Raw genomic sequence first — 13,083 nt, forward strand, 5'->3', positions numbered from 1 at the left:
AAAAGAGTCTTTTTGAGTGTTGTGATAATGTGGTGAAATTGGGGTGTACTACGCAGACCTCTTACAAGTCTTCGCAGATATATGATGTATTTTTCGAAATTGGAGCGTTTTTCAGCAGTGTCATAGGGAATCCTCCGTTAACCATCCTAAAGTAGTATGTACAATGATTACCCTTGCATAGGCCTGTTAATTTTTGTTTTGTTTTAAAAAACTCAATAAAAATTGAATCTGATGTTTGATCTACACAACGGCTTATTGAAAAGTAAACGATGCACGCTGACGCCGCGTGGCTTGTTCCTTAAGCAGTGTCATCGTCTGATTGTCGTCAAGGCGTCAATACTTGACGCCACACGTTCAGTATCTATTGACAATACTGGGAATATTTTGAGATCCATCAGTGCTCGTCTGTATTTCTAGTATTGACAATACGTCAATAAGCGCCCTCAGACAGTGTGTTGACAGATTAACAATATTATTAAACGCGCGGGGAGTTTTGTTCCTCAGCGTACACCCAAGACCCAACTCTCGCAGATTAGGCTGCTCAACCCCCCCCCCCCCCCCCCTTGGGGTCGCCCAGCCAACAATGCCAGATTTACCATGCTTGAAAGGACAATTAATGTCCAGTGATTGAAGGTAAGATTTCAGGAAAAGAATGAATTTGTATTAGAGCGTCACAATTTTCGGTGAGAATACCGTAAAGTACAGCGGTTGGACTTTATGCTTTTGCGTTACACTAATAACATCAGAAAATGTAATTTTATTTTTCTGACTAAATTTTCATTGGTGTTAACGTTTTCCGTAACTGTTCTCTATGTTGGTTATCCTGCAGAAACATAACACACACGATGCCTCATGCGGCGATTTCGGTTTGGCACGTAGGCCAGATCGTAAATGTTAGGAGTATTTGTGAGTGCTGTGTGTTGACTTCTGGATGTTAGCGGTCGATATCACCCCCCCTTGGTTGGGGTGGTGAAGAAACAATTTTGCCAGAAGTTAAAAAGCTGCCGTAGACAGGTAATCTTGTGGTTAATCTTCATGAACGTGCATAGTGCACGAAGTATTCACTTTGTGCAAGCTGAACACTGTCAGTTTTTTTCGTCGTAGCGAGCAATTGTGTTAAATTTTATGTGATAATTGTACATTCTTATTTAAGGGATCGGAAACGATGAAAGGTGTGGATGATATCCGAAAGCACAGCGTGTTCAAGGAGACAAATTTTCCATTTCATAATTTCTTCTGATAGCAAATAGGGATTTCTTATTTTTCTCTCCCCCTAATTTGCTATTTTGAGATTCAGTATTTATTTTGGGGCGGTACTTGAAACATGCATGGTAACATCGTCATCGCATGGCACTACGGCTATCAAGTGCAGCGATCTGTAAGCAAATCTCATGAATGGTTTAGGGAAATATATATCTATCCCTCCTGCGAAACCCCAAATATGCTCAGTTTATTTCAAGTTTTTATATGAGTTTTGTTTCCGTGCAACAAAACTCGATATGCTTAAATTTCATGTGGTAACTGTTGAACATTTCAAAAGCTGTACAAGAATAGCCACTTACTGTTTATATTGTGTTAATGCGCCCACGTCTCATTTCCCTATGCTTTACCACAACCAATGCGGTTCATTAACACAATACCGTTTTTGTTTGGTTTGTCGTTCGTTTACCACTGCGTCATATAACTACTGTGTTTATGTACGGAAGTTTCCTCTCCCCTATCATCGACTCCAGTTTTCTAAGTAGTTTCAAGCTTCTAGCGCAACATGTTTCTTAAAATGAAACAATTTTAGATAGTAATTAACTCGAATCAAATTTCAATATTTTAAATGCCGTGACAGCCATGCATTCGTGTTAGGATTATGTGAATGGATTGCTGTTGTTTATTTTTTATTTTCATGGATATTTCTTGTAATTCGATATTATGTATGTTTTTCTTATATTTTTGTGCAAATATCTATATAGCATGTTCTTACGTTATTGTTGACATTCCTACAGGGAGGGAAATGTTGCTAGACTTTGTCTGAGGGCCAGTTCCTTTTACAGTGTGGAATACAGCGGAAAAACTACTGATAAGTGGGAAAAGAGGTACTGAAATAGTGCACATAGGAGGGATAAAGAATTAAAGTTGTCCTTGTTGTATTAAGCAGCATGCAATGAAACTGAATGAAAAACACTTACGGAGTGCTGGATACCATGGGCGAAATTGCGGGAAGTAATGTGGAGCCTTTCATTGACACTGAAAATCTTATCAGTCGTGAGTATATTGTAGAATGTAGGAAAATCAACCCAGCCTGTCTTTAAAGGCATAGTTTAGCCAGGTCACAGTTTATAAAGCAGTGTGAACATCAATTTTATGGTGTGGCATGTGCACAGTATATACTTCATCATATGGAATCTGTGGGTTGTATGTCAAAGAGGTGGGGGGAAATGTCAAGGACAATAGGTTCTTGGAGAGGGAAATACGGAAGCGTCCGATCCCGTCCGTCTGCTTTGACCCATGACGTCACAAATATGGCGGAAACACACACACACACACACACACTCTCTCTCTCTCTCTCTCTCTCTCTCTCTCTCTTTCCTCAAGAAGCCTAATGACACTAACGGGACAAGCGCGGGAAATGGGGTGTTTTGTGTGGGGGGCAAACTAAATATAAACAAATTTAGACACCTTACGTAGCTACAACGTGTAAGTGAAGACAGCCATGCATGAATACCCACCCACCTCCCCAGGGGTCGTAACCCCTGCAACCCATAGAAGATAAAGATGCTTCAGTAGCTGATTAGTGTTTTTTGTCTTTAAAAAAAAAAAAAATCTCACGGGATAGAACGAACAGATCAGAAAGATAAATATAATAAACTAAAACAGAAATTGGAGGAAACAGATAATTAAAATAAGTAATAAATGTTTTTAAATTAAAAAAAAATCTCACGAGATAGAATGAACAGATCAGAAAAGTAAATAAAATAAGATAAAACAGAACTGGAGACTGCCACACTCAAACCAAACTCCGCGCCGTCATGACGTCACACACGACAACACCCTTACGTCACGGGTCAAAGCCGACGCGTAGGATCGGACGCTTCTGTTGACCCTTGGAGGGAGGAATACTACTAGGTGAAATAATTTTAGGAAAATATGTTAAAGACAGTGAGGAATGAATTTTTCACAGGAAGTCAAATTACTACTTCAGAAACTGTAGGGGAATATCTCTAGTAACAAGGTCTGTAAGATTTTATTTTGTTTACTGCTAAACTGCTTGAAACCACACAAAGAAAATATAATCGGGAATTATGAAAGTGATTTTCACAGTAATAGATCCACTGCTGACACATACTTGTAACCAGAACAATAAATGATAAAGTACAGGAATGTAACAAAGAAATAAATTACTTGTGCGTTTATTTTGTGGAAGGTTATGGATTCATTTACAGAATAAGCCTGTGGAATATAATGACGGATTTAGGGTTTCCAATTAAACTTATAAATCACTGTAAAGTGCGCATGGATGATAACATAAGTAAGATTTTGCTAAATGGAATAAATTCTGACTTTTTAAAAACATAAAACTGGACTAAGATGGGGAGATGCTCTGTCCCCTCTTCTCATTGTTGTAGCCTTGGAGAGAGTAATGAAGAAACCGAAACTAGTACCTGCCGGGATCCTCCAAAGGAGGAATATTTGGGTTTTAGTGTACAAAGATGATATAGTGCTTATAGGAAAGAGTTACAGTATTTATTTGTGGAGCTCATAGAAGCTGCATCCAAACTTGACATAAAAGCAAACAATCAGAAAACAAAATACGTAATAGCTAGGTCAAAGATGGAGGGATGGAAAAAGACAACCACTTGTATCCAACAATCAGCAAACATAAATTCAAATCTGTTTTACAGTTCAAATTTCTGGGCTTGGTGATAGACAGGCACGGAGACAAGTAGAAGTAAAAATGACTGCCGAACGCCAATAGAGCATATTACTCCATACCAAAACTACCAATATCTAAATTGCTGACGAGGAAAACTAGCATTAAGCTGTATCAGTCATCAGACCAGTCCTAACCTACAAGCAGAAGCATAGTGTTTAAAATGCAAGAACACCAGTTATATGTATTTTTAAACAAACTTTGTAGTCAAATCTTTGGTCCATGTTATGATAACAAATAGTAAAGATGGAAGACACGATCCAACTCAGAAATGCAAATGATTTCACAATAAGCAACAATAATTCGAGCATAATAAATTCCATAAGACTTAAAAGGGCAGGCCATCCAATGAAACTGAAAGAGGATCAGTTATTTTTGAGAATATTCATGTAGAAGTCATTTGGTAAGAGATCAACTGGGAGACAACGTAGTACATGAAATTTAAACGGTGTGCTGCAGGATGGGGCAAATAAGTGGCCAGAAGTAGCCTGGACAGAAGCACTGGGAGGGAACACAAGAGATTGTAATGGGAGCTTAAATTTCCTTAGAAGCCAAGAAGGAAAGAAAGGACGACAATTTAAATTGTGTCAATAGCATCCTGCTCTTCCCCCCAAAAAGCCTGTCATGAGCTGCAACCCCTTCTTTTACGAATGTTTGAACTATTCAGATTCTGTAAATCTGAAATTTTTATTTTGCAGATGACTACTTGTCCTTTACTTTTTCACCATCACCACCACCATCTAAAATTTTTCACTGGCCTTCCTGAACTATCACTAAGTTTCGAGATTGATTCTATACTGTCTTACAAACATGAAAATTGTTTTGAGTATTTAAAAGAAATGATGTAAAGTTTTCTGGTAAATGCAGTTCATGAACTGTGACAGTTGCCTCATAAGATTTTATATTACAATTCTAATATGTTTCTTATTCATTTGCAGTGCATCAAATTAAATCTGAAAAAAAACCTTGATAATATAATTTAAGATAAAACATATATTCTTAGTAGTTTAAGAATAACAGTTATATGCTTGATGAGTAACAAAACATTTAGTTAAACATTATGTATGGTAGATAAAAAAATTGTAATTTAAAGTTTCTTCATATTAATGTAAGTTGACTTAATAAAAGTAGTTGCCTGACATAATAGAATTAAAATCTTGTATGCAGAGAAGTTCGGTTTGAAGTATAATTACAGCTCTAGTAAATGGTTGCAGTAAAGCATTTAACCTCCTAGTTACAAATAATTTCGAGCAAATAGAGAGCATCTAGATGAATGCAGGTATTAATGATCACGTCCAAATCAACCAAACATAAATTTACATTGCACCTTCCCGAGCGTGAGTCCATTCCTTCAATACTAATTATGTAAACGTCAACCATATGTGGCTTAAATTCAAATAAATAGTGTTGGCAACAGCTGTGTTTTATACTAAGCAAATTAATAAGAAACAGATCAGATCCCCCATGGTAGATGTATCAGGTTAGGACACTGTTGTAGAAGCAGTGGAAAAAAAGGCCAGATTTAAAGAAACACAAAATCTCAGAGCTAGATAATGGTTTGCAGATGCTCAAAACTTATGCGGACTTCAATACGAGATAACTGTATTAGTCTCTGCGACTAAGCTCTGCCTCAAAATCTTGCAGAAAATCCAAAGAGATTCTTGTCATGTGTAAGGTATACTAATGACAAGACACAAACCAATACCTTTGGTGCTTGATAGCAATGTTACTCAAGACAGTGCCATTAAAGTGGAGTTACTAAATACAGATTTCCAAAATTCCTTAACCAGATAAGATGCAGAATCAGTGGCAGCTGCCATCCTCATTTATTTGGAACTAAATAGCCATGGTGTAGCAAAGGAAGTGGAGTCACTTAATAAACAGAACCAGTTAGGTTGCTTTTGGAGTATGCAGATGAAATAACTCCATTTTTAGCCATAGTGTATAACTTTTTGCATGATGAAAGATCTGCAAGCCTACCGAAAGACTGGAGAGTTATACAGGTTGTAAAAGTACACAAGAAATGAAACTGAAGAAATCCTCTGAATTACAGACACACATTACTGTCACAATTTTTTTTCGTAAGCTTTTGGAACGTATACTGTGTTCCAAAATTTTGAAATACATCAAAGATAATAGTCTGTTGACATGTAATGAGCAGGGATTTAGAAAATGTTGTGAAATAGACTGGTTCTTTGTTCACATGATGTAATTACTACTATCGAAAAGGAACCAGGAATTTATTTTTCATTTCAAGATCTCAATAAGGCTTTTGGTACTGTTCCTCAGAAAGCAACTTCAAAACAAATTGTGAGCTAATGGAGTGATGTCTCATTTGTGTGATTGGATTAATAAGTCTCTGTCGGGAAGATCACTGTTGCTTGTAATTGATGGGGAGTCATCTAGTGAAACTAAAGCCGGTCCTAGACTTGATCAAGGGAGAGATATTGACCCTCTGCTGTTAGTAAAGTCACCAGAAGATCAAAACAAAATAGACAAGGTATGTGTATGGTGCGAAAAGTGGCAATAAAAATTGTGAGGTCCTCCAAATGAGAACTAAAAGAATCCCATTAATTTTTACTTACATGATAAATAATACAACTTGAAAGGTTGTAGTTTCAACTAAATACCTATAGATTACCATTATGAACAACTTAAATTGGAACCATCACATAGAGAATGTGAAGGCAAGCCAAAGACTATTGTGTTAGGAGAATGATTAGAAGGTACAACAAACCAAGTAGAGAGACTGCCTACGCAAGTCCATCCTATACTACAGCGTTGCATGGTATGGGATTATTTGATAGTATTGACAGAGGTCATCGAAAATGCTCAAAGAAGGGCAGCTCATTTTGTATTGTAAAACGGGGGAGAGTATCGTGAATATGGTATATAAGTTGGGGTGTCAGTCATTAAAACAGATGTGTTTTTTTGTTGTGATGAGATCTTTTCATGAAATTTTGTTCACCAGGTTTTACAACAAAATATTTTATTGACTCTCATTTACAAAAGCAAAAACTGCAGTGTAATAAAATAAGAGAATTCTGAACTCAGATGGAAAGATTTAGGTGTTAATTTTGCCCACATGCTGTCAGAGAGTGGAAGGTGGAGTAGTAGTCTGAAAGTGATTCTATGAAACTTTTGCCAAACACTGAAGTGTATTTGCGTAGTAATCATGTGTAGATTAAAAGTTGTGCAGTCTATAAATGTGGCATAATTTAAAAGACCGGCATGTAATTTATTGTACTTTCCTACTGTTTCAGGTTGTACTGGGGCATTACAATGGCAGTCTTATTTGGGATTCCTCTTGTTGGGTCCTTGTTTTATCCAGTCTTACTTGTACTTATAGTGTTCGTAGCATTTTCGTATTTATCACCTAGGAAATACAGTGCAAATGTTTTGGGACCTGAAGATTTGATTACAAAGAACAATGAACTTAATTGTGTTAGAGAAAACCTGGAAGAACAAGTGCAGAAACCAGTACCTAAGAAGATAAAGAAAAAAATGTGTAGTAAAAAAGGGGGGAAATGTTGCAGTAAGAAGAAACAGAACTCGTGTCAAAATTTTTTGGGGTCAATTGAAAGTGTTATAATATTTTACACTACAGTAACTGGAAATTCTAAGGTACGTATGCACTTAATTACTTGGATTAAGGTTGTTTTTGTTCCAGTCATTTTCTACAAAGTCTAATTGATTGAAGTGCTGAATTGGCATGTACATGTTCAGTAGTAGGTGAAAATGTTCATTGTAAAATTGGTTTTAATAATTAAATGTAAAAAGTGTGAGAGAAAGTATTAGATCTATGATTTCAACATTCACATGAGAAGGTGGTTTAATTGAAACCTTCAATTACCAAGAAGGAACAATAATTGTATTAACAAGAAAATTCATTAAAGAAATTTATTAAATTTACTGATAGACAGACTAGCTGGAGTTTTGTAGGATTAACTCAGGTCTTAGATGCCTTCCGTTGGCTTTGACCTAAGCTGGCAACAAAATGGCAGACACAAACAACTCATGAAAACTCCATGCATGTAACATAGATACCGTATGGGTGTCACAATATGAATATGAAAAGACAGGTGGGGGTGGCTAGGGGGACAGTGGGAAACTGAAAATAACAAAATAAATTTGACATGGGCTGATAGTGTACTTGTTATTCTGGTTGAGATGCAGATAGTAGTCAGTTTGATTTTGGTGAAGTTTCCTCTGGAAACACACTCAAATTGTTGAGTAGTGTGCTTACTTGCCTTGTGATGCCATGGAATGTTGTTTTAATGTTAGATGAAGTATCCTTTTTGACATTGGTGTGAAACTCCCATGGCATTTTGAAAGAGATTTGGTGGTTCACACTAATGTGTGTGAAAAATACATTGGACAGTAAGTTGTAAAATTACAAACTGTTTGACATTACAGTTGGAATAATGTTATTTATTATTCCCTCCTGGATTTTCCAGTATTTGATATTGTGGTTAAACCTTTTTGTATGCCCTTTCCATCTCAACTTAATTTTCATTGTAATCATAAGTAAGTTTTCACCCTCAGTCAGTTTCCCTATCCATGTGTTTGTTTTCGTGTCTCTTGTTATTTCTAAAATATCTCTCTTCTTTGTTCATTTAGCAGCCCTTACTTTATAATGGTTTATCCATTGAAAGTTCATTCCCACTGTCACTAAATAAAAATCCCTATAATACGTACTGATTGTAGATCTTTTTATTTCACACTGTGGACTCTTAGTTCTGACTTCTCTGTTCAGTTCACCATTAGCACTCCAAGCCACTTTTTCTCCGCTATCCATCAAGTTAAGTTTTCTCAACTGCCCCAACTACATAACATTATCAACTAGTTTTACAACTTTGCTGTTAATTTGTGCTGCTTTCTTTTTGGTATGTCGATCATAAATTATTGGCCTACTTTTAAACTTTCGAGTGTTATTTATAAACTAGTTGTTTAATGATTTAAACACATTCGCTGTAATGGTGAGAATAGTTCTGGTAGTTACGAACAAGCAGTTCTATTTTTGTTTTGTAATTCCTTTATTCTTGAATTTCTCAGTGTTGTTTTGAAGTCTAATGGAACCTGTAGTATTGATGTTCATACTAATGCAGGACAAATAATTACTTTGTTTTCAAGGGGTGTTAGTAGTTTTTCAAAGGAAACTACGTATTTCTCAAAATTTACGGATAACCACTCCTTCCTCTCTCGTGTAACTTTGTTCATCATTTCCAGTGGGTCCATTGTGCTAAAACAGCTTCTAAAAATAAGTAGTTCTTTTCTATGCTATTCGTTGAAGATTTGTACGTTATTGACAGTATTTCTAGAATTTTTAATTTTTGTTATTCCCCCAACTGCTCTCTTCTGTTTGTAAAATAAAAAAAAAAAAAAAAAATTAAGAATTGTTACAGTTTTTGGGAACTGTAATCTGCTCCAAATATTCCTTAAGTAATATTTAAATTTCTGTCTCTCTTACATTTTAACTGGCCGTAATCGCTTCTATTGAAATTTTATTACGATAGAACTTTGACTTTACGTTCTTTGATATTATGTTCCTCACAATTCTGTGCCATAAATTTGTGTCCTCTGAGGAAAACCCATAAAATCGGTGCTAAAAATTCCCCAATTTTACCTGTCTTCCTAGAAGGTTTACCTCAATTCTACATTCTTACTTGACATCTCTTTACTTTGTCCCGTTTTCTTCCTCTTGAGATTTTATGTGGTTGAATGAGTTGTAAGTGGCACAAAACCACAAACAGTTTGCACCGCAGGTGGTGGTGGAGTTGAGGGAATGTTTTTGGCTCTTGCATAGAGGGAAGATATGAGAGAAAATGCTGATGTAATCTATGATTTGTGTTGTCAGCACAACTTCCAATGTTGAGCTTCACTGCATGATTATGATTAAACTACTGCTAGGTTGCGGCAGCAATGGAAAAACAGGGCAGTTAATGCAAAGTGTTCCAGACCAAACCAATACGTGACAAGGGGCCCAGTTGCCACCTTTCTTGTGCCACTTATAACTCAGTCTCATCTTTTTGCAAGTATTTTACGATGTATTGCATTCAACGACAGTATTGATTGTCAACCTTTTATATTCAAACACCAAGTCTTGACGAATATGGTCCATAGGAATCCAGGAAATGTCTGCCATTTCCGGCAAGTGAGCTCTTCTTGTCAGGTGACTTGGCTGGTGACCAGCACAGCCACCACACCATACTAAAGCTGGTTTTACATGAGCAACTTACTGATCAAAATTGACTACTCAAAATGCGTGCCCCTTTCGTACTTACGTGTAAATCAGTGACCAACCTTGACGCGAGTGTGTCTGATGTAAATGGTCTATAGATTGTGCCGAGAGTGGACTGTGGAGTTCTAAATTTCTGAGTATGCTACACGTGAGCAGAGACAATGGACTATGACAGTGTCTGCTAACATTGGAATTTTTAACCTAGTTACGTCGATCAGTTGTAGAATTTTGGAACACGTATTGCGTACGAGTATAATGACTTTTCTGGAGACTAGAAATCTACTCTGTAGGAATCAGCATGGGTTTCGAAAAAGATGATCGTGTGAAACCCAGCTCGCACTGTTCATCCACAAGACTCAGAGGTCCATAGACTCGGGTTCCCAGGTAAATGCCGTGTTTCTTGACTTCCTTTTGATACAGTTCCCTCCAGTCATTAAATGAACAAAGTAAGAGCATATGGGCTGTCAGACCAATTGTGTCATTGGATTGAAGAGTTCCTAGATAACAGAACGCAGCATGTCATTCTCAATGGAGAGAAGTCTTCCGAAGTAAGAGTGATTTCAGGTGTGCCACAGGGGAGTGTCATAGGACCTTTGCTATTCACAGTATATATAAATGACCTTGTGGATAACATCGGAAGTTCACTGAGGCTTTTTGTGGATGATGCTGTAGTATATCAAGAGGTTGTAACAATGGGCAATTGTACTGAAATGCAGGAGGATCTGCAACGAATTGACGCATGGTGCAGGGAATGGCAATTGAATCTCAATGTAGACAAGTGTAATGTGCTGCGAATACATAGAAAGAAAGATCCTTTATCATTTAGCTACACTATAGCAGGTCAGCAACTGGAAGCAGTTAATTCCATAAATTATCTGGGAGTAGGCATTAGGAGTGATTTAAAATGGAATGACCATATAAAATTAATCATCGGTAAAGCAGATGTCAGACTGAGATTCATTGGAAGAATCCTAAGGAAATGCAATCCGGAAACAAAGGAAGTAGGTTAAAGTACACTTGTTCACCCACTGCTTGAATACTGCTCACCAGTGTGGGATCCATACCAGATAGGGTTGATAGAAGAGATAGAGAAGATCCAACAGAGAGCAGCGTGCTTCCTTACAGGATCATTTAGTAATCGCGAAAGCGTTATGGAGATGATAGATAAACTCCAGTGGAAGATTCTGCAAGAGAGACGCTTGGTAGCTCGGTACGGGTTTTTGTTGAAGTTTCGAGAACATACCTTCACCGAGGAGTCAAGCAGTATATTGCTCTGTCCTATGTATATATCGCGAAGAGACCATGAGGTTAAAATCAGAGATTAGAGCCCACACAGAGGCATACCGACAATCTTTCTTTCCACAAACATACCTACTTGTTTCACTTCGATTTCTGTTCTCTTTTCCTTGTGTTTCCTTTCCTTTTTTAGTGCGTTTCTTCTCCTCTTGTTTTGCCTCTGTATGTGAGGATTTGGAACTGCGTCAGGTCTGTGTCTTTTAGCCGTTCTCCGTGTTCGCTGTCCATCTTCTTCCCTTCACCGCATGTATTCCTGTTTCTATGCGTTTGGGCGCTGATGACCATGCTGTTTAGTGCCCGAAAACCTCAAATCACACACACACACACACACACACACACACACACACACACACACACAAGACTGGAATAAAATGGAGAACCGATAGAGGTACTCAAAGTACCCTCCAGGTGGCTTGCGGAGTATGGATGTAAATGTAGAGTTCACTGCTATTAGAGAAACGGATTTTGAGATTTCACGTTTTCTTAATCTTTGTGTGTTGTTTGCTTTGTTTTTGTGACATTCGGAAAAGTTGCACCAGGTGCTGGTGTTCTTGCCCACAAGTGTTTTCCTAATGGAGAGATGAAATATCTGCAAGCAAAAGGTGTTTACATTTTATAGAGAAAGAACCCGTATTGTGTATAGATATGAATGTAAATAAATAAATAAATGTGTTTCAATGAAAATTATTTCAACACTGGAAAATACAGAATTACTGGATGAGAAAAATAATTTTCATTTTTATTTGGCACGTGACAAAATGACAATATACTTAAGGTAAAGAAAAAGATACTGTTTACTGCATTCTACATACTGTCTGATGTGTTTGCAAGCATATACTTTCTTGATCAAATAAATTTATATCTTCTGAAATGTTTATGTGACACATTTCCTGTTCTCTGAGTTCTTAGGAATGTGGAGAATTTTCGACGTGACCTTTGACAAGATAGTAGCAGCTTTTGTCTTTAATAAACTTTGTTGTAACATATTTTCCTATATTTTTTTACTGTATTTAGATTTTCAATATAAAGGATAATCCTTCATAACCTCACTTTAATCATACAGATGTCCAACACCATAGCAGACAGCTTTCACAGTACCTGAAATTTTGACACTGATGTGTAAATGAAAAGATCACTCAAAAAAGGTGAGACTCAGTGCGGGAATAATATGCCGGTGTTGCTGCAATAGACACACATGTCTCAAGTAGTCAATTGAGACAAGAAAGTTGATCATATAAAAGGGCTTTTAACACATGTAAAATGAGCCCGCCTGCTGGATACACTAGAGGTCACTGTGCTCGTGTCACCAGGGTATGCCGAACTGCCATTGGCTACAGAAGGAAAACACACACTCCCATGTGTTAGATACCGAAGCCTTTCACTGTATGTCACAGTTTTTGGCTTAATTCATCAGTTTTTGCTTTGTTTGTGTGGTTGTAGCATGTTGGAAAATGGCTCGATTACCTTGTACCCAGATACCATTTTTAATTTTTTCAAGTTTTTACTTGCTATTACACATGTAATGATTTTTAAGAACTGATGAAGTTCATTACCACAAATTGCTGTATAAACATACTATTGTACATTTAATTTCTTTCACTTATACAGATTTTTTATTCAGTGT

At 37.0% G+C, this 13,083-nt stretch overlaps 1 protein-coding gene across 2 annotated transcripts in view; it reads left to right on the plus strand.

Annotated features, from left to right (window-relative positions):
- Positions 1–844: 844 nt before the first annotated feature.
- Positions 845–13,083, plus strand: part of LOC126264083 (S-adenosyl-L-methionine-dependent tRNA 4-demethylwyosine synthase TYW1-like) — a 93,048-nt gene continuing 80,809 nt past the window's right edge. For both annotated transcript variants that reach the window (XM_049960968.1, XM_049960969.1), the window contains exons 1-2: positions 845–1,014; positions 7,186–7,546. In XM_049960968.1, coding sequence (XP_049816925.1) covers positions 7,205–7,546 — 342 coding nt within the window. In that variant the 5' untranslated portion in view covers positions 845–1,014; positions 7,186–7,204. The remainder of the gene's footprint in view (positions 1,015–7,185; positions 7,547–13,083) is intronic.

Source organism: Schistocerca nitens, chromosome 1, assembly GCF_023898315.1.
Source record: "Schistocerca nitens isolate TAMUIC-IGC-003100 chromosome 1, iqSchNite1.1, whole genome shotgun sequence".
Taxonomy (NCBI): domain Eukaryota; kingdom Metazoa; phylum Arthropoda; class Insecta; order Orthoptera; family Acrididae; genus Schistocerca; species Schistocerca nitens.